Genomic DNA, 23,629 nt, shown 5'->3' on the forward strand with positions numbered 1-23,629 from the left:
ATACAAATGTACATGACAGATTGGCCTGATATTCAATATAACGACAGCTGTATGTGGACTTGTGACCATCATGCATGGTGTTAACAATAGAAAACAAGTTTATGTGACACCAGAGTTGCTCACAGCCTAATCTTCGTGTGCCACACTAATCACTAAACATGTTGCAATGCAAGTTGTTGATAGTATACAGGATGTTGTTGTGGACTGGATAAAGAAACTGGGGTTATGAGTGGCTCATTCGCTTTGATATTGACTATGGTGATCTAGAGCACCACCACAAGCAGTTATGGTACCATCAGCAGAAACAATGCTGGCTGCAGAAAATAAAATTATTAATGAAGCCAGTCAACAGTGACTCAGATTCAATGATTGCAAAGCTAGCAATGAGAAGTGGATTATATTTGAGGATGTGAGTAGAGTTGGTTTTGCCAGTCATTGCTCTCTGTCACTGTATGACTCAAGCTGCTTGTTTGGGCCACTTCACTTTTGTGGATTATTAATTCTAATAGTCCAAGGGTTGCACAGCGTGTGTGGCTTCTGGGCAAATATCATGGGGATATAGAGGTTGTGACCTAGAAAGATAGGGGGGAAAAAATCCCCAAAACGACATAATAACACTACTCATTGGTTGAGTTCAGTTATTAGCATTTTATTGATTATTGGATTGAGAGCCTGCATGTGAGATCCACCCATATTCATTTCCATACAATAATTTCCTTAATTATTATTGCATTTCCACCTAATTTGGTATTAAGGTTTATATTAATAAGGTTTTAGCTGAACCAAAATTTGCATACAGTTTGATTTTAATAAGACCTTGACTGAGTTCAGTTGCTAAGCATTCTACATCATTGAGTAGATTTACTTGACTGTCAGATTCACCGACTTTTGTTTCTCAACAATAACTCCCTTAATTGATTTCAAACAATTTAGTGCACACCTTGATATTGATGAGACTTTGGCTCAGCTTCGTTGTCAGGGCTGATGGGGGGGGGGGACAGCCAGGGATATGTCCCTGGGGCCTGGGTCCATAAGGGGGCCCAGGCAGAACAACACTTTTTAATTTTATAAAAGAAAAATGTTGTTTGAACAAGAACTAGGAGAGTACCAGGTATTTCTTACCCCCGAAGCTCGTGCTTCACTCTTTATTGCCCTGTTCATTGTCATTCGTTGCTGAGTGACATGTCCTGTATGCAGTGTCATCTTCTTGTGGAGTTATGGTTCCTGATTGTTAGATTCATCCCATTTCCTTCTGCAAAATAAATTCATTAATTTCTTTTGGATTTCAACCAAAATGCAATTCTGTGCTGATGACTCTTTGATTCATTTTTATTTTTTTAGAATTAATTCAGGATCATCATTATAGCCCCTGATTGTTGGACCCAACCACTTCCAAACAATAATTCTCTTAATTATCACTGGATTTCAAGAACATTGACTATCCAGCTTAATAATGATATAACTTAAACCAAATTTAATTATCAGTTTTCTGCATAGTTATTTACCAGAAATATGGCTGTTGAAATTTGAACACACATACTTTTGTACTTTCTTAATTATTTCAAGCAGAATTTTAATGCAGCTTTGTGTTAAGGTTCTATGACATCGGCAATATTTTCCTTTACGAAGGTACAAAACTCATTCAAAATATCATCATCATTGCCTAGCTCCTTTTCCTTCAAAATGCACTTCTCTATTTTCAAAGAAATTAGGGGGACATCAGTTTTTTAGAATTGTTTTTAAAAAAATTTTAGTTGACAGTATCTTTGTCTTTTTAGATCTATAAATTTTGGTTTCTACAAACTCAATAATCAGGTTGAATATTTATTCATCATCATTTTTTTTGGAGACTTGCGTATACTGGCCTAAAGAATTAAGCATGTAGAAGGGAAAAAATCTTTTAGTTTAAAGCATCTCAGCAACAAATTAATACTGTTCTGTCCCTAATTTCCATCTCAACTTTCTTCTCCTTGTCTATTTTTTAACACTAATATATGCTTTACAGTGCTAGTTTAGACCATTCTGTGATCACTTGCAAAATTAGAAGCCTCTTGCTACATTATGAAAATTTTATTTAACTTTCCTTAAAGCAGCATTTCTTATCAATTACATTTTGAAACAGTGCTTAATCACAATGCTAGTTTTATCAAATTAATAACCTTTACTGTTAATACAGAATGAGCCTGATTTCATGGAGGTAATCTCCCCGGATGCAGATGAAGGTGTGTTTGAGCTATTAGAGTACAAGGATGATGGATGCATAGAACTTGTCCTCAAAGTCCTGGCACGGATCTGTGATGGCCAGCACACTGGGTTGCAGGTAACTTGACATAATAGCCTTGACTGTCCAACCTACCAAGCCTGTCAGTTAGAGTACATGTAATTTCATGGTTATAAACTTAGAATTTGAATTGCATGAGATCAGCTTTAAAAATGGATGAGATTGGATAAAAATGCAAAACACAAAAAGACCCAAACAGACTGTAATAATGAGGCATATAAGATATTTTCTATACAAACAGTCTTGTTTATAATGTATCAAATACAGATGATGTTGTTCCTATGCAGGACTGTTGGATGTCAGAAATAGATTTTAACAAAAGGCTGGGAACTCAAATGTTACAGATGTAATATATGTATGAATGTTCTGCACTGAGAATAGTCTGGACATTTCTATAAGCTAAACTGTATTTGACTAGATTGTTATCATAGGCTTTCTGCCATTTCCTTTTCTTACAGTATTTTTCTTATGATTTTTACATAAGTATTTTGGAGGGCTTCCATTTAAGAAAGGTAAGAAAGATATCTGTTGATTCTGCCGCTTGTGTTTGTTAATGTTTTTGCTGTTAATATACATCTGCTAAAGTCACAGAGTGCAGTGTAATATTGCCTAAATTAATTTACTGTGGTATGATTATTTTTCACAGAGAATTTATATGCTTTAAAATCTTGAGAGAACTCATTCACCATCAAGCCATTAAAGCTGTGTGACAAACTATAGCTAATTTTTCTAAACCTCTACATATGTAGGTTCATTGTCTGAATCACAAAATCATCTGAATTAGATAAATTATTTTTAAATGTCAGTGTTGTTTACATTGATATCAGAGCCTTTATCTGATTTTTGAAGCATTCATATTCACAATTCTAATCATCCAAACTCCACGAAAGTATTGAATTAAATCTGTGATCTCCATTTTGGAGAGTGGAGAATCTGACCCAATTATTTTAAATAGCAGATTATAACTATGTATTCAACAGCAACTATGTGATGGGATGGTCATTTACTTCAAAGTCATTTGTTTCTAGTAGTTTTTTCCCCCAAAAAAATGGCTTGTGTGCAAAATGATGTACTATCCTCCATCCATGTATGCATTTCAGAATGAGGTGACATAAACCACTTCCATAACATCACAATGAGCCAAATACAATTTTGAACTAGTTTCCACAAAAAGTAAATTTTGTTCTTGATCAAATACCCTGACAGACTTTGCAGATGGCTTGCAATTTAGCCAAGAAAAATACCTTTTGATTTCCAGGGTCAGAAGATCAGAGGTCAAAATCACTGATGCAAATAAGGGAAAAGGTTTATCTAAAATACCTTGACTTGAACTCCCCACATAATGGCACCAAATCTTTACCCTAAGAAATAAACTTCATCCTGTCTTACTGATATAGGAAGGAAATAGGTTACAGATGTTGTGTTTTACAGCTTAAAGGTCAGGGTCAAGGGTACAGATGTTGTGTTTTACAGCTTAAAGGTCATTGTCATAGTAACCCAAACAAAGGTAACTCTTTCTGGTCAATACTGTCCAGTCACCTATGCTCTTCTATTACTAACAAATAGGACTATTTAACATTGGATGGGCATATCCTGTATTGCTCATCGTACTCCTGCTATGGAAAGAAAGGATTTGCTCAATTCCTTTACATTTATATAAATGAGTTTTGATCAAATACTCACTCAAGTGGAAATTTTACTTCCTTTTTTATAATTAGCATATACTTGCATTACAGAGAAACCTGTGTCATTAATAGTTTTTATGCAAATGTATACATAAGTATTTTATTGAAACTTATTCAGTTCATCTAAATTTTAATCTATTTTCCTATTAACAGAATTACTTGAGAGAACAGCCAGACAATGTCAAGTCATTCAACATTGTTGGTGAGACAGCACAGTTTCTGAATGTGGTGTATTCTGCAATCAACAATCGGACAGTGGAGCTTGTCATTCAGCTTTTTGGAACACTCAATGAATTCTGCTGTGTAAGTAAGATAAGTTCAGATCATTCTTCTGGTGACAAATTCTCATCTATATTTAATTTATTTTAAAGCTTTTATATCTACTGCCTGCTTTCAGAGTTTAACAAAAGATGATCTACTAAACAGTTCAGGAAAAAATTTAAATTACTGAAACTAAAATGATGGTGGCTGCTAAGTTTCATCAGCAACCTTCGTTTGTAAGTACTGTAGATTGGACTATTTCACAGCTATGGAATGTAGTAATCTGGTCCAGAAAGATAAGTCAGCTTGCAGACTTAGGCCTACTGAATAGGCCCATCAGGTCTTTATGTACGTTGCAAAAGTCGTCTAAGGGAGGCAAAATTTTTTGCCGTCAATTGTGATGATATGACCATGTTCCAGCTGAGAAAGGTTTTGATCTTTTAAAAAAGAGTGCAATTTATGTCACAAATTTTACTTTGTGATTTAGGGATGTTACCTTTATTGCCTAGATCATATGACACGGATTGGTTCCAGGAAGCCCTTCTCATCACTCTTGATTATAATGGATCCTGCTTCATGCTGAGGTGGGACTATTCTCTTCATTGTTGTCTCAGAAAACTGGGCAATATGTCGGTCTGAGTGTTACATTATTAAAATTATTAAACCCATATATTTTAAGAATTTTATACTTCAAATACCATATGTACTTGCTTATAAATCAAGTCACACTGCAAACAACAAAGATCTTGATCAGCTGTAGTGTAATGTGCCTGCAGATCAGAGTCTGTGTTGTTTGTTCTACTGCCTCTTATTCCTAACAAACTGTACAGGCCAAGATCTGTTGATGTATTATGTGATAGCAGATCTGTGTCTGTGCAGTTTGCAGTTGGACTCTTCTTTAAATAACATGTATTTATTTGGTACATCTTGTTTATTTGAAAAAGTTGTCCTCATAAAGATTTTTTTGCAGTTCTATAACTTTATTTTTGGAACTTTTAATGGTACCATATAACCATGACTGTGCTGATGTGTCATTATATCCTAATACATACATACATACATACATCGTTCCAAATCATAGACAATATCAGACTGAAAAACACATTCTGGCAGTTGCAATTATAAATACTGTGATTTTGACAACTTTTCGTGAAAACTGTTACAAATGAAAACTTTTTACATTTATTTTTACTGTCATAACAGGGTATATGGCTTCACATATTATATCTGGAACCATATTTTAATGACAGACAGTTATAATTAAAAACATTCTGCAGAAAACTGAAACAAAAAAATGGAATTGGGACATTAATTGAATGTCCCATTTACAATAATGGTTACAATTAAGGAATAGAACAAGCAATGTTTTGATTGATATTGGGAATAACTCTAGTAAACAGTAGTCCACATATTAAATTGTCTTTCAAATCTGAGCTAGAAATCCCTAAACTCAAAAGATAATATTTGTACATGTTAAATGAAAAAATGTAGGAAAGACTTTGGAGCATAAGTAATTGTTGTTTTTTATGGCAAGATGGAATAGTAACACCGAAAAAAGAAGAGTTTATGGAAATTTGTATTTATAAAGCTATTCAGTAACAGGAATCAGGGGCATGACAATTTGACCATATTTGTTAGAACTAATCCATGTGAATATCCTAACAGATGTATTTAATACTTTTCATTATGAATTTCTTCACATATGTATTAAGAACCATTGAGTGTGAATTTACTAACAGATGTAACTTTTACATATGTATACATAACTAGGTACCTAAAATGGAGCAGATGGCATTCAGAGAAAATTAAAAACAAATGATGATTATAAAGATAACAAAAAGCAAATCAGATATCTCAGATGAGCACAGAAATACCAATTATATCAGACATCTCAGATGAGCACAGAAATAGCAATATCTGTTTTTTATTACAAAATTTGAAAAAGTTAAGCTTCCAGTGTAGGACTATTCAGTGTGAATTTCCTAAGCGACGTAACTTCTACATATTGAGTATTTTAGAGTTTTTTATTTCAGGGTAACCAGGAAAATAGAGTTGTCATTTATGACAAGAAGGTTATTGACTACATCAATTTCATTCTCAGGGCAGGGGAGTTGGGTAACTGTTCACCAGAAAAGGTTTGCATTTGTTTACATTCAATAGATGAAAGCAATGAAATATCTTCTTTTGATGATTAGGTGGGTGATGATGTTAACAGTGACTATGCTGATGAGTAGAAGATATTTTTACAAATGACTCTAAAAAGATGTAAAAGTTTATAAAGTATGAAAGCAGTGTTAATGATGCATTCCAAAAAGTTTTATTTTCAGTGATTCTACTGCAGTACCTTATAGATTCCACAATTTTACTTTATAAAATATCTATGTCTTACATTTAATACACAAAGGCTGAAACATAAATTTCTCTGTAGTTAAAAAGCCCATGAATTATACATCTGTATGTATTATTGCTGCATTTATCTCACAGTTATTGCATTTGCATCTAATTTTAAACCCAGTAATATATTGCTACTATTGCATTGTTTTCCTTTTCAAAGATGCTAAGTCCCCAGTCCAGGGTACAATATTCTCTCCTGGAAAAGAACAGGATCCCAGTCTGACTCCTTACTCATATCAAACATATGGGATATCTTCTTTTTTGTCTTTGGACTCTCTTGTTCTTACAGACTGATGTACATGTTCAATGGAATTCACCTTCATTGTAAATTTAGGGACTCTTTTCAGTGCAACACATTTTTTCTGGTGGCATTTTAGTTTTATTCACCATGTCCTTGCTTGAACAGGTTTATTGGTATTCCTTTTCATTAAATATTAAGGGTTTTTATGCTTTGCCTTGGTCCTTTACATAATTTTTCACCACTTCTTAAAAACTAGTATTTGGATAAGTATTGCCCACCCAATTTTGGTTCCTGTTTATTTTATTGTAAAATAGTGTGTGTGTGTGTGTGTCTGTGTGATTTGGATTTTTAATGTATCTTTAACAATTTTTCAGTCATATCGCTACAATGTCTGCAGTGTGACACTTTATAGTGATGTCTAGCACTGGGGCATCATGCCGCAGACATGTAGCACAATGTCCCACCCATTCACATTATCCTGACACCATGCCATCCAGTCCTAACACTAACCTCAATGCTGAGCGCCAAGCGAGGCAGCTGTTAGTACCATTTTTGTAAGTCTTTGGTATGACTCTGCTGGGGATCGAACCCACGACCTCACACATCTGATGCAGATGCTCTAACCACCAGGCCACTGGAGCAGTATGTAAAATATTCTCTTTCAGCAAAGTGAGGATAAGTGCAGGCATAAGAATCTGCCTGTGGGACACTCACCCACTTATTTGTCATGTACAACACTCAATTGCCTTTGGTCGAATGCAGCGTGTGACCTAGCAGATAGTGCAGTGGGTAGGAAGGTGGGTCTCATTTCCTCATCTTCATGGCATGACTCCCTCCATTCCCAGGAGTGTAGGTCACTTCCTGTCTTAGTGTTTTCCATGGTTATGAAATCATCATATGGCCTTAGAACACTGACATTCAAACTGATACAGGAATAGATACTTAGCTTCTCCCAAGAATGGAAACGTGCTGGTGCCCAATAAGAGCAAGTTGATTCTTCCTCAAAGTAGCAATATTGCCTCTAGCCCAGGCTTATCTCACAGCCTAATCTTTTGAGGCATTAGAACAAAATGCCCAGACCCTGGTAACAATAGCCTCATATGCCATTCTCATTTTTATTGCCTCCATCTGTTTTTTGAATGAGGAATCATAGTTTCAACAGCTATACAGCATTTGTTGGAGACTGTGGTTAAAATGTAAAGGCAAGTTCTTTTAATGTCCATGGCACTCTCTTACCTCTGTAGAAATGCCTCTTCGGAGACTTCCAAGGTTTTGCTGTACCACGGCAAAAACCTCTTGACAGCTACACCACTTGATGCAGAGATGGTCTCTGGAGGTCTTATCCCATCTGTGGCAATAACTCTGAACCCTGACTAAACTGGCCAAGAAGTATGCCCACCCTGATCAGTCAGTGCAACCTCTTATTAAGTTTTTCTTCCCAAGATGAGGTGTTGTTAGAGGAGTAAGTCTTCAGAGTCAGCTTTTGGGAGTCGCACAGTATCATCTTCCTCTTGTTGGTGTTGAAGTAGGTACCTTGCTGCTCTTTCTTATGCCTAGTTTGGTAACATGGACAGTGTGTGGGTTTTTTTCACATTATTACAAAATAACAGGCATTCTTTCCAGGAACCCCAATCGTGTTTCACCAGTCTGTACTGGTTCATCTTAGGAAAGAGAGGCACACTCTTCTACACAAGTTGCAATATAAAGTGAGCCAAATGTCATAAGTATGGTTTTATTCCATGATCTTTTTGGTGTAAGAAAATGTGGAGCGTTTATTTTGTAATTGATGTTTTCACCTCAAACAAATTTCTTCAGAAAGAACATTTAAAAATGGAACCTGCCTTGTTAAGGATTGCAACAAGTCCCAATTTGCTGGGCAGTGTCAATAGATCTTTATATCCTCATCTTCCCGCCAAAAATAAAATACCTATGGTTTTGTCTTTGCCTTGAGCTATTTCAATTTCAGGCTTACCTCCACCCCAAGTGCCTCTACTGGGGTGATGGGGGTTCTCCATCCTGCAGTATTTCAGTGACTGGTTGATACACAGTGTACTCTGAGATACTTGTCTGAAGGACCTATTCATCTCTTGGTTGACAGGGACTCATCTGTGTCTAATCTCTAACCTGGAGAAGTCAGACCTTAAACCTTCTTAAGACTTCATCTATGTGGGAATGAATTTGCTCACAAAGCAAGGAAGCCCCTGAATTGCTCAGATTCTGGCCCTCATAGTGAGTTTTATGGCCAAGACTTCATTGTCAGCTTGCCTCTATCTCTCTCCAGAGAACTCTGAATGCATCTGTTGAATTAGTTACCCTGGGAAATTTTATTTCTGTCCCCTTAAGTCCCTGATTCTGACAAACTGGAGATCACATCAACAACCTGCTATCACCATGGATTCCCCATGGGATCCAGTCTTCATCACCACATGAGTTGGCAGCTAAATTAGAACCAGTTTCTGACTGCAGCCCTGATTCACACCATAACAATACCACTTCTTTCTGAACTCAGATGCAGATTCAGGATGGCGTAATCACCTGGATGCAGAAGAGGTAGTTCCTGTGGAACTGTTGTGTCGGGAACATTCAATCCTTCATATCAACAACCTTGAAATGTAGGCAGTGTTCTTAACCCTACATTGGTGTGCCAACCAGATTAAGTGTTTTTGTGTTGTGATGACTTTGGTCAATACGCCGGTTGTAGTGTACCTCTCTGATTAATGAGGTACATATACTTCATCTCTTTGGATGGAAGTCTGATATCTCCTCTAATAGCAGAGGCACTTTATTAACTATGGGGGTTATCTGTAGTGGACTTATTTGTTAATAGAATGAGCTGCAAGCCCCATCTTTATGTCTCTCCAGTGCTAGAGGGTTTGAGTGGTGGATCCTTTCAGTCCAAAGTAGGATCATCTATATACTTATACTTTTCCACTTTTCAACTAAGTCAGGATCTCAACATTTTGGCTCACCCTGATAGCCCTGTGTGGCTCCCTTGGTCATGGTACAGTGATCTCCTCAACCTATTGGTAGACGAGTTTGCTACACAGTAATCCACAGACTCTACCTTCATGCTTGGCAAATCTCAAAAGATTGATTTATTAAGCACATTTTATTAGCATGTTTGCTGACTGCATTTCCAAGGCTAGGAGGCAGTTTACTTATAAAGTTTACAATGTAAAGTCGAGGATCTTCTGTATGCAATAGGAAACATGTTGATCCTATATATCCCTCTTTGACTGTAGTTGCAGATTTTCTTCTCCATTTTAGGGAAAGAGAATGTTCTATATTTACTATTAAGGATTCTAAGGCAGCCCTTTCTAATACTCTTAAGTTCCCAACAGGTGTTGCCATTAGGTAATTGGAGCATCAGGGACTGGTATCTCACTCAATAATGCCTAGATGGGACATTTTGTGTGTTCTTTGGGTGTTATTTAAACGCTGTTATTTACCTTCAGTGAGCTTTCTTCAAGAATCCCACTCTTTAATACAGTTTTCCTGATCTCCTTAGCATCAGTGATTTGGAAGAGTGAAATTCATGTATTTTCAGTGGGAAAAAGGGTTGTTTAAGATTAAGTGGTAATTGTAATTTGATTTCTCTTCTTTGCCAACCCAGATTTATGGCTCAGAATCAACTCCATTCATTAGCTCCACCAGTACCTATTGAGATTCCCAGTCTCAGTTGTATCTGCACTGAGGATGATCAGTTGAGTTAGGGTGTCAAGGTTTTATGCAACTTCATCTAAAAGAAAAAGTATGTCAAAATTGTCTCTCCTTCCATCTCAAGGGTTCCTCTGATATTTTGCTATTCACAGTTCCCAGGCCTATGAAGGGACCTTATCAGTAATGTACCAGGACTGACCTTTCTTTCATGAGAATTATTCCCATAAACTTCTGGCTATTGCTGCATCTTGGACATATTTAAACCACTCTTTGAATGATGTAATGTGGAGCACCTTTTGGCAATCTCACTCTGCCTTTTCATCCTTGTAACTTGATCTTTGGCACACCAGAGTGAAGGCATTTAATTGTAACATGTGGCCAAATCATCCACCAGCTTACAGCAGGAAACACTCCTACAGTAAGGATAAGAGCATTGGTTTCTTACACCATTTGTTGTTTTTGAGGTCATCAGCCTCCCTCCTAACTGGTAAATTCAGCAATGCTATGGTAGCAGGTAATATATTACTTCTATTAATATGTAGCAGGGGGTGTGTAAAACTAATTATATTGATGTAATACTTAGCTGCTACTATTGCAGCAATTTCCTCATTCTACCATGCTCTGATTTCACATAGCCTTGGTCCAAGTCAGCAATTCCCTCCTACCATGCTGTGATGTCATGTAGCCTTGGTCCAAGTCAGCAATTTCCTCCTTCTACCATGCTTTGATGTTATTAGCCTTGGTCCAAGTCAGCAGTTCCCTCCTTCTATCATGCTTTGATGTTATTAGCCTTGGTCCAAGTCAGCAATTCCCTCCTTCTACCATGCTTTGATGTCATTAGCCTTGGTCCAAGTCAGCAATTCCCTCCTTCTACCATGCTCTGATGTCATGTAGCCTTGGTCCAAGTCAGCAGTTTCCTCCTTCTATCATGCTTTGATGTCATTAGCCTTGGTCCAAGTCAGCAATTCTCTCCTTCTACCATGCTCTGATGTCATGTGGCCTTGGTCCAAGTCAGCAATTTCCTCCTTCTATCATGCTTTGATATCATTAGCCTTGGTCTCAGTCAAAAGAGGAAGATATTTCATATGTTGGATATGACCCCACTGGGATCATGTTCTTTTCTTTCTGGCCTCGCAATTACTAGTTACTAATTGGAGTAGAGTCTATTTTAGCTTGCACTGGGGGTTTAGCATCCCAGAAAAGGCTGGCAATGCAATAGTAGCAGGTAAGTTATTGTATAATTAAAATTAATTTTACCCCCATCCACAAACACACACACACAAATAACTCAATTTCTATTTTCACATTAGGTGATAGACCTCCGTATGATTATATCATCCCTCATCTTGTCCCTCATTGAGGAGAATGGACCTGGACCATCACAGGTGGCAAAGGTATATATAATCTTATATCCCCATTTATCTTAACCACTGATGCTGCCAACTATTCACTGAGGTCATATATGGAGCCTTGTATCAGATCTATGGATATGTGTCTAGCACAGACTTGAAAGTGTGTGTGTGTGTGTGACTTAGCTTTAACAATTTTAAAGTCATATTGCTACAGTGTCTGCCTTGTGGCAGTTTATAGTGATGTCTAGCACTAGTACATCATGCTGCAGACATGTGACATGATATCCCACCCAGTCACATTATTCTGCTTCTAGACCCACCAGTCCTTACACTAACTTCTTAATTTACTTATCATGGAATGAAGTTCCTTAGTCCTAACACTAACCTCTTTATGCTTAGTGCTTAGCTCGGCAGCTGTTATTACCATTTTTATAATCTTTGGTATGACTCAGCCAGAGTTTTAACCCATGACCTCCCATACCCAAGGCTTATGCTCTAACCACTTAGCCACCGGAGTGGTCAGACTTGAAAGTGTTACTACCAGTATCAAGAATGGTTTGTCTAGTGATTACAGAGTACTTCTGTGATATGATGATTGCTTTGGAAGCTAACCTTACTCTTTGTCAAGATTTTCTAAATTAATTTTAAGGCTAAAAATAACATCACAGTACTGTATCCAACATGGATAAAAGTAAACTGCTAGGTCCCATTGGATCTGTGTCCTTAGACGCCATTATAATGATATACAACAATCCTTCCCAAGTTACCAAACCAATAATGTTTGTTTGCATGCATACTTTTGTCTGGTTAGGACTAAACATGTATGTATATCCACTTTACACATGCATGTACTGTTCAAAGCTATAGTGTATCCTCATATATGTACTGTACCAACACTATACATTTTTACCCACTGTATACATACATGTACTGTACCAATACTATACATTTTTACCCACTGTATACATACATGTACTGTACCAACACTATACATTTTTACCCACTGTATACATACATGTACTGTACCAATACTATACATTTTTACCCACTGTATATATACATGTACTGTACCAACACTATACATTTTTACCCACTGTATACATACATGTACTGTACCAATACTATACATTTTTACCCACTGTATACATGCATGTACTGTACCAACACTAAACATCCACTGTATATTTTGTTAAGACTCTAGGTCTAAAATTATATAACAGAAAGAAAGTGAAAACCAGCAATTTAAGTAAAAACAACAATCCTTTTATTTCTCTTCAGTACAAAATGACAATATAAGACACACACTATTGTAAATTAAATCCCAAATAATCGTCCTATCACAAATTGTTGTTGTTGAATTATATTCAATTTCAACAACACAACTGCAGGCACTAATCCTGGATTCCCACAGACTGGCATCAAGCAGGAATGAACTATTTGTCTATCAGATCCATATTTATACACATTTTCACTTGATCTAGACATGTATCATTCCAATGGAAAATTCCAATCTAATTGTAAACAAGACTGGGCCTAGAATGTTCCAATTTCAAATACTTCTTACTTAACTGATAAAGTGCAAAAAAGTATCTTTAAATGGTCAACTTTCACATTGTAAAAATAATTGTGGAGTACCTCAGGGCTCTATCCTCGGACCTCTGTTGTTCATTATATTTATCAATGACTTACCTCATAAGACAGGACCTTCAGTTTCATCCACTAACCTCTGTGCAGATGATGCTACACTGTCTGAGATGGTAAAACCTAAATGGTATTTGAAAATAACTTACAAGATGCTCTAAACAGACTTAAAGTATGGTGCAAGAAAAACTATGTGATCACAAATACATAAAAAAAATGAAAGCCCTACTAGTTACAATGCAACAAAAACGAGCAAGCTAGATAGCGACATACTCCAGGTTCTATTTGACAATGTGAGCCTTAATATAACCTCTCATGAAAAAACTGTATGTATATTCATTCATACCAATCTATTGGTCTATTTACATTTAACATGTTTCAGAAAAGGTTAACACTTATCTTTGGCTACTAAGGATTTTTGTTGTTGTTGTTGCTGTAGGTTTTTTCAGCACACGATAGGCTATACATGGCGGCCAGTATTAATGGTGGAGGAAGAATGCGGGAAAACCACGGAAAGAACCATCGACCCACGAGACGCTACTGGCAAGCTTCCTCACATACCCACATTGGCCGAATCTGAGACTCGAATCCACGCAGACAAAGGTGAGATGGCAGTGATCCGTAATGGAGAGTGGCTACTAAGGAAATTCAGAACATACATTCCTCCTCGGTATAGGGTCATATTTTTTAAAAATTATGTTCAGCCATATCTTGACACTGTAATGTAATTTGGGGTAATACCTCTAATTCAAACATAACAATACTTTTAAGACTCCTAAATTGTAGATCAATGTATAGACAATTTCCAGGATGCAATGAATAATATAAAGATTTGAAAAATACATGAAAGAATGTTTCTTAGAAAGGCCAAATTTATGTATAAAGTATCCAGAAACGCCATTCATGTCTATCTAAGCAATATCTTTCACCAAAGAGATGGCGATGGTACTCCAAATTTAAGGTCCATATGAAGAAAAAATTACATTATACCAAGGCCAAAGAAGGAATTGTTTTTAAAAAATGTTTTCAATATACTGGTCCACTGGTATGGAACAACATTCCCAGTGACAAAGGTTAGGCTCCTCGCTTTTCTTCTTTTCATAATCAATGTCTCAAATGGATGAAATCTTTTTAGATAATTTAATAGGTCTTATTAAATAAATACCAACTGCTTTTCTGTAATTTTGCATCTTTTTCACAGTTGAATTTTCAATGCTGGATGATATTTTATATTTGATATATGTTTATGTGCTAACAGATGCCAGTACATATGTTCCAGGCTTGATATTTTGATTTTTAATTATTTAGTGTGAAACCAGATTTTTTTTACATCATGTATATTACTGTATATATTGTACATAACAGATAGAAGGCCTCAAGGTAGATTAGCTCTGTAACTAACTGAGTTACCTTATTTAAATAAAGTCTATTATTACTATTATTATTGTTATTATTATTATTATTATTTATATCCACTGTATGCATGCATGTAATGTAAAAACACTGTACATGTATGCCCACTGTATACTAATATCTCAATTTCATTTTAAAATCCCAATTCTGATGATTTGCATGTATGCCTCATCTACAGAGTTTCAAAAATTTTACAGGTCAGAACGTATCAACATGAAGTTTTAATTTCAGACATGAAAATGCATTGTTTTACTTTTTGTTTAAAATTGGTTTACTGAAATATACCAGGTTACAACATAATGTGTTTTTGTGAAAAACATGCACTTACTATGATTGCATAAAAAGTTTAATTCTTTGTTTCTACAAAAATCTCTAAAGTTGCTCTAATTAAGATAGGCTGCAGATAAAAGTGGATTTTAATATACAGTCAGTTTCCAATGATAAGCCCAGGTAGCCAGCCTTGTTAAGTGTGATGAGAAGTGGGAGTGAGCTTATTACTGGATGTAAAAACAGGGTATGGGCTTATCACTGGATGAAGTTCTGAACTTTGTAAAAGTAGGGAATGGGCTTATCACTGGATGAAGTTCCTGAACTTTTTAAAAGAAGGGCATGGACTTGACATTGAATGAAGTAACTGAACTCTGTAAAAGTAGGGGATGGGCTGATCATTGAATGAAGCTCCTGAGCTTTGTAAAAGTAAAGGGATGGGCTTAACATTAAGACTGGGCTAATCATGGGAGAAATAATGGTACATCAGCTAATGATTTTATCTGTACATACACCTGTAGGAAGTCAAAGATACCCTTGACAAGGAGGCTGTGTACCGGAGTATGACTCAGTGTTATGAAATGCACCAAGCTGAAAAACCCAAACTAGAGGATCTGGTCAAAACTCAGGGCAGTTACCTGCAGTCAGCCAAATCCATAGCTGCACTTGGTGGGAGTCTCATTCAGGGAGTTGTGGTGAGTGCTGTAATTCAATCTTTTTTGTTGATTATTTTTTTCCACAGTACTGTATATTGTATTTGGCAATTTTTATCTTTTTAAGAGAAAATATTATGGTTATATCATGTTTTTCGGAAGGGTTTGTCATCTTAAAGATTTTATACATTTTGATCTTCACAATTTTGCACAAAAAACCCAGTAATTTAATATCTTTGCTTTCAATCTTGAATGACTACATGTTTATGTGTGTTGATATACATTGATAACAGTTTTGCCGAGTACAATCTCTAAGTATCTTTTTCTTTAATGGGATATTAATTAGCATAGAACTTAAAAAAACTTAAAGCACTATGGGACCACATTTTTATGAGATGTATTAGTAGTTTTGAGTTTTTCGAAGTCACAGATAAGAGAATGCTAAGGAATTCATTTAAGTTATGCTGGCTACTCAAGTGATTATGTTCAAGTTCTCAAAGTTTTGCTGTATAATATAATACATGTTACTATTTATATCTTTAACAACTGGTTTTCCAGGTTTACTTTTTTTTAACCAGTTGCAGTTTTTATTTACTTATTCACTAGGCTGGTCAGAAGAAGAATGCCCTGAAGGAGTCCTTGATGATGGTGGGGTTCAGTTTTTATATGATCCTGGCTCGCATGGTTGACATTGATCCAGTACTGATGGAATGTAAGTTTTACAGGATAGTACAAAGTCATGCACTCAGTTAGTTAATCTGTGATCCAGTACTGATGGAATGTAAGTTGTACAGGATAGTACAAAGTCATGCACTCAGTTAGTTAATCTGTGATCCAGTACTGATGGAATGTAAGTTTTACTGGATAGTACAAAGTCATGCACTCAATTAGTTAATCTGTGATCCAATACTGATGGAATGTAAGTTTTACAGGATAGTACAAAGTCATGCACTTTAGTTAATCTGCATTATGCAAAATCAAGAAAGTATCAGATAAACATGAGGTACATCCCTGATTTTAGATGACAGTAAATTTATCGTATATTTTTGTCTTGTACTGTAAAATTATATATGTGTAATGATCTTACACTTGTCCCAGAAGAGAATAGTGTGTGTGTGTGTGTGTGTGTCTGTCTGTGTTTGTGATTTGGATTTTTAATGTAGCTTTGACAATTTTTCAGTCATATCACATATGATGTCTGCAGTGTGGCAGTTTTATATTGATGTCTAGCACTGGAGCATCATGCTGCAGACATGTAGCATGATGTCTCACAAAGTCACATTATTCTGACACCAGGCTGATCAGTCCTAACACTATCCTATTAATGCTGAGCACCTAGCTGCTAATACCATCTTTATATGTTTTTTGTATGACTAGGTCGAGGTTTGAACCCACTACCTCTCGCATCTGAGGCAGACACTCTAATCACTTAGGTCACTGGAGCGATCAATCAAGAAAAGATGTGTGCACTTTTGTTCATTTTATGCAATGAATATATCATGCCAACTTGTATTCGATAAGAAATATTGATAACAATATTACTACTATTATTATTATTAAGGGGCCCCGAGTGGCCGAGTGGTCTAAAGCGCTCTCCGTTACGGATCACTGCCATCTCACCTCTGTCTGCGTGGGTTCGAGTCTCGGATTCGGCTAATGTCAGTATGTGAGAAAGCTTGCCAGTAGCTTCTCATGGGTCAGTGGTTGTTTCCGGGTTTTCCTGGGTTCTTCCTCCTACATTAATACTGGCTGCCATGTATAGCCTATCACATGCTGAGAAATGGCGTTAAATCCTACATTATTATTATTATTGACCGCTCCAGTGCTTAGGGATGTATGAGGCTGTTCAGGGCTGTTTAGAGCTGACTGAAGCTGTTCAGAGCTGTGTAGAGCTGTCTGAAGTTGTTCAGGGCTGTTTAGAGCTGATTGAAGAAGTGTAGGGATGACGGTAGCTGTTTAGGGCTGACTGTAGCTGTTTAGTGTTGTGTGCCATCTATACGTATGTGTATATGCGTGTCTGTACATGTGGTGGAGCCACACATGTAGACGTAGCCAATACAGGGGTGCTGTATACTGTCTGTATGTATGAGTATACATATATCTGTACATGTGGTGGATCCGTGAAGGGTGTGAGCGGCCGATAAAAGTGTGGGCCAACCCAAGGACTTGGTGAAATTGTGTGGTTCATCAGTTTATGAATCATACGACAGTACAAGTGTCATGAGGCATGTGTTTGTTCCAACTGATGTTTCAACTGAGTACATTTTCAAATGCATGAGACTATTTTGAATTTTATTTGTATTATAGGAGATTATGTTAAATCTCACTTTCATTGCATAATACAGGAGATTATGTGAATCTCAGTTACAGTGCACAATACGTGAATCTCAGTTACAGTGCACAATATTATTTGAAACATATTGAAATTCCTTGAGATTATTTGAATCTCACTTTCCATACCTAAGATTACATGAATCATATTTTCATTTTTCACTTGTGACTGTTTGTGTAGAGTGATTGGATCAATCGTATGTTGAGAGCGTGAGAAAATCATTGTATTTATCATATATATATACATTTTTATTAATTCATTTTATAAATTTCCATTGTTTGTTTTTGTTATTCATTTAGTCCCAAACCCACTCCATTACAATTCTGTTACAATGGCATTACAAGAAAAAGATAATTTTTTACATGACATGTTTGGTGGAGATCTCATTGAATAAGGCTAGTGCCATTTTACAGCTAGGTTGACTGGCCCTATTTTGAACTATAATTGGAGCGATTAATTTTCTGACCTAGGGAGTTGTCAGTGGGAATATATGAGAGTTGATCACAATGTTCATGGACACTAGAAATAACACAAACAAAGCTACAGCCTTTTGAACATATCAGTAAAATGTTGTACAATCATTGCATCATTTTTATGTACTATATTAATTTCTTAATGTAAGAAAATCTTTAATGCCATGTATCACGAAATACAACAATATGCCATTTTTGTTGATGTCTTTGATCATTCTTCATTAGTTTCTTTGTCAGGATTCTCTGAAATGCTTAGCTGAAACCATTTCAAGTATAATCATAGTTTCAATTGGTCGTTTACCCGTGACAGTTTCACAAAATTATATGATGATAGAGTGTGTTAATTTCCTTCTGACATAATGTTTTCACATGTGTTGAATTCAGTAATATCCCAAATGTACTCTTCTTGGAATGGAATCTATAAAATCCATTAACATGTAAGTTATTTTCAAATATAATGAAGTCACAATTAAAACATGTTATCTGATAATGCATTTCTGCAGTTGCAGGTATTTTCCTCATTTGATAGTACTAACAAATAAACAGATACTGAAAAGAAGCACACTAGGATTTATACAGATGTATTATGCATTTAAATCCAAATATTTTCACAAAATTCCACAGGTTTAATATCTGCCCAGGCAAGCTTGGGCCAGCTGCCTGAGTGTGTCCTTGGGAAATGGACTTAAGATACACCCAATAATTTGTTAAAGGGCTATTAAAACCTGCAACAAAAATTATACCTCATTTCTTTATATATGATGTACAGTATCCACAATTATGTAGATCAACCTTCATATAAACTGGATGTTTAAAATATTTCACATTCTTATTTATATGCAAGGATTTGTATTGAGGAAATGGATTTTATATCAAACATGCTATGTACATTTATCAATACTGGTGAAAGTTTTCTTTTTCTCTTCAGGGCACCCACTAACTCCAGAGCAGATGAAAGCATATGACTTCTACAAAAAAAATTCCATGTCCGTAGAGATTGTAAAGGATGATCATTTGCAGAAAATTAATTTTCGAGTGAAAAACAAGGTATGTCATTTGGATGTAAACTAAAGCTGTACCGATTAATCAGCCATACTCATAATCGGGCCGACTATTAGAACAATCGGTATAATTGGTATCAGCAGAAGTAAACCAACTGTCAACATATTCTTTCGAAATCATATTAGTTCTCAATCAGCATCATTTAAATTGTCAGAATGGTACAATTTGAATGTAGTGTGAAAGCAAGAAAGAATTCATACGCTGAGAATGAAACTGAGAAATGATTTTGTACAAGTGCAATCTGTTTTAGTAATGCTGATCTTTACAGGCAAAAATAATACTGAATGTTTTGAAAGTTTTGATGCAACTCTTGACCGCTCCGGTGGCCTAGTGATTAGAGCGACCACCTAGGATGTGGAAGGTCATGGGGTCAATCCCCGGCCGAGTCATACCAGAGACTTAAAAAATGGTACTAACAGTTGCTTTGCTTGGCGTTCAGCATTAAGAGGTTAGTGTTAGGACTGGTTGTCCTGGTGTCAGGATAATGTGACTGGGTGGGACATCATGCTACATGTATGCGGCATGATGCCCCAGTGCTAGACATCACTATAAACTGCCACATTGCAGACATCATAGCGATATGACTGAAAAATTGTTAAAGCTACATTAAAATAAAAATCACATCACATCACTTGATGCAACTCTACTTTTTTCTACTGTCACCTGTAGAACCTGCTGAGAGAAGAGGTTAAAGAGAAGTTGAAGTGGAGTGTGGACCGCTCATCTCCTAGCAACAAGATTAGAGACCTGATGGGCTGGACAGGAGACATCATGAAGGACATTTCGTACCAACGGAGGATTCTCTTCAACCCTATTGCCATCATGTTCACTAAGGGATGGTATGTCACATCATCTATTTGCTAGTGTCTTCCACAAGTCTCATATCAGAAGCACTGATATAAATGTGAAATCTGTTGAAGCATCCTTATTAAAACCATTGTTGTTGTATGACATTGGCTATTAGCCATAAATATGGTGATTATGTTATGTTCAGTTTGTCAGCATGACCTATATGTACAACTAAACCTATAATGTGTTGATAGCAGTCATTTAATATTAATAAAATAGACAGGGAATGAATGATATAGATCATATCTATCTGCCAGCAGTGTCAATACAGAGTGTATTGGTTTTATTGAAAAATACAGCATTTTAGAAAGCTAGCTTGTAAAAAAAATCCTTGTGTTAAATACAGGAACCCAGCAGAAAACATGAGGAAGATGGCAAATATCATTGTGGATAAATCTTGATGAAAATATTTAAAGAATTTTTACAAATATAAAACCAGAATTGTTACTGTTGTTGCCTAAATTGTAACTTTCCTAGAGGGAATTGTAACTTTGTCTGCTATCAAATTAACAGTTTTGCTTTCAAAATAATAACCAGTGCATTATGAAAATAATTTAAATAATCATGTACATACATGATTTTGGTATTTTCAAAATGCTGTATAGCTACATGTACATCATGGTATCAGCATGGTATTAGTATCATACATGTATATCATGGTTTCAAGATGGTATTAGCATCATAGATGTATATCATGGTATCAGCCTGGTATTAGCATCATGCATGTACATCATGGTATTAACATCATACATGTACGTCATGATATCATCATGGTATTAGCATCATGCATGTACATCATGGTATTCAACATGGTACTTGCATCATACATATCTCATGGTATCAATATGGTATTAGCATGATACATATACAGCATGGTATCAACATGGTACTAGCATCATACTTGTATGTCATGTTATCACATGGTACTAGCATTATACATATACATCATGGTATCATTATGGTATTAGCATCATGCATATATACATCATGGTATCAACATGGTACTAGCATCATACATGTACATCATGGTTTCAACATGGTATTAGCATCATACATATACATTGCCTAAATTGTAACTTTCCTAGAGGGAGTTGTAACTTTGCTATGAAATTAAGTTTGGCTTTCAAAATAATAACCAGTACATTATGAAAATAATTTAAATAATCATGTACATACATGATTGTGTCAATCATATGGATAGATTTTAGCATTTTCAAAATGCTGTATAGCTACATGTACATCATGGTATCAAGATGGTATTAGCATCATACTTGTACATCATGGTATCAACATTGGCATCATATATGTATATCATGGGATTACATGGTACTAGCATCATACATGTTCATCATGGTATCAACATGATACTAGCATTATACTTGTATATCATGGTATCACATGGTACTAGCATCATACTTGTACATCATGGTATCAACATGATATTAGCATCATACTTGTACATCATGGTATCACATGGTACTAAGATCATACTTGTACATCATGGGCTATTAACATGGTATTAGCATCATACTTGTACATCATGGTATCAACATGGTATTAGCATCATATTTGTACATCATGGTATCAGTATGGTATTAGCATCATACTTGTACATCATGGGCTATTAACATGGTATTAGCATCATACTTGTACATCATGGGCTATTAGCATGGTACTAACATCATACTTGTACATCATGGGCTATTAACATGGTATTAGCATCATACTTGTACATCATGGGCTATTAGCATGGTATTAGCATCATACTTGTACATCATGGGCTATTAACATGGTGTTAGCATCATACTTGTACATCATGGGCTATTAACATGGTACTAACATCATACTTGTACATCATGGGCTATTAACATGGTATTAGCATCATACTTGTACATCATGGGCTATTAGCATGGTACTAACATCATACTTGTACATCATGGGCTATTAACATGGTATTAGCATCATACTTGTACATCATGGGCTATTAACATGGTATTAGCATCATACTTGAACATCATGGGCTATTAACATGGTACTATCATTGTCAAAATAATATATAACAGCAATCCCGTTATATTCTGTAGGTATGGTCATGGATTTATTACATTATAAACTATGCCATTGAATTATGGTTGTGGTATTTTCCTTTGCATAATTGCTTGGTACAAATAAACAACTTGCCCAGGATATGGTTGTCCAATTTTATTTTCAGAATTAATGTTTAATGGGATTTATGATATCATTAAACTTTAAACTTAATCACACAATCTGCGTGAATGACCAAATAAAAAATATTGTATGCCATTGCATAAAATTCAATCAAAGGAAATTTAAAATTGGTACAGACTGTTAATTTCTGAGATGTCTTTATGCTGAAAAGAGCATCAGTGCATTCTTAGTTATAGCCCTAAAGTAAACAAATGTATCTATTCCATCTTGTGTATTTAGGTCTAACTCAAAACTATGTTAAATCTTCCATATCTTACATTTTTATGATGCTGTGGTCTCAAAATAAGTAACAAGTCAGAACAAAAAACAAGTTTTGTATAATGGAAATATAATTTATTTCGCTAAAATACAAAGTTGAAAAGTAAAAATAACTTTTAGTATGGTGAATGAATACCTACAGATTCCTAAATGTCCTATCAATTTCAAAAGGATTGAGTAATATAGATGAGTTCTAAAGGTATTCTGAAGGACATCCTGTAGTGTACTGATGTATGAACAGTACAGAAAAATCACTATGATATAATCACAAAATGTCTTTGAATGTATTCACATTAATTCCATAACATCTATTAAATATCCAAATATCTTTAAGTGAATTCACAGTATTTCGGTGACAGCTATTATTCCTATTAATCTGAATATTTCAAGCACTGTAATTCCAAAGAATGATTAAATTAATTAATGAATCCATCCTATCAATATAACTGAATAACTTCCAAGACTGATAGTACTACTAAGAATGCATAATTCTACATAATAATTCTCTTATATACCAAGTTGGGTCATATTTTCAGAAACAAACAAAAGATGCATATTCCTTTTAGAATGATTTCAGC

At 35.6% G+C, this 23,629-nt stretch overlaps 1 protein-coding gene across 4 annotated transcripts in view; it reads left to right on the plus strand.

Annotated features, from left to right (window-relative positions):
- LOC149779968 (inositol 1,4,5-trisphosphate-gated calcium channel ITPR2-like) overlaps positions 1-23,629 on the plus strand; it is a 187,233-nt gene that overhangs the window by 123,149 nt on the left and 40,455 nt on the right. For all 4 annotated transcript variants that reach the window (XM_089936684.1, XM_089936686.1, XM_089936687.1 and 1 more), the window contains 8 exons: positions 2,177-2,320; positions 4,120-4,269; positions 6,261-6,362; positions 11,833-11,916; positions 15,717-15,890; positions 16,455-16,560; positions 19,582-19,700; positions 20,385-20,554. In XM_089936684.1, coding sequence (XP_089792810.1) covers positions 2,177-2,320; positions 4,120-4,269; positions 6,261-6,362; positions 11,833-11,916; positions 15,717-15,890; positions 16,455-16,560; positions 19,582-19,700; positions 20,385-20,554 — 1,049 coding nt within the window. The remainder of the gene's footprint in view (positions 1-2,176; positions 2,321-4,119; positions 4,270-6,260; positions 6,363-11,832; positions 11,917-15,716; positions 15,891-16,454; positions 16,561-19,581; positions 19,701-20,384; positions 20,555-23,629) is intronic.

Source organism: Sinohyriopsis cumingii, chromosome 16 (assembly GCF_028554795.1).
Source record: "Sinohyriopsis cumingii isolate HCF-2022 chromosome 16, ASM2855479v2, whole genome shotgun sequence".
In the NCBI taxonomy this organism is placed as follows: Eukaryota; Metazoa; Mollusca; class Bivalvia; order Unionida; family Unionidae; genus Sinohyriopsis; species Sinohyriopsis cumingii.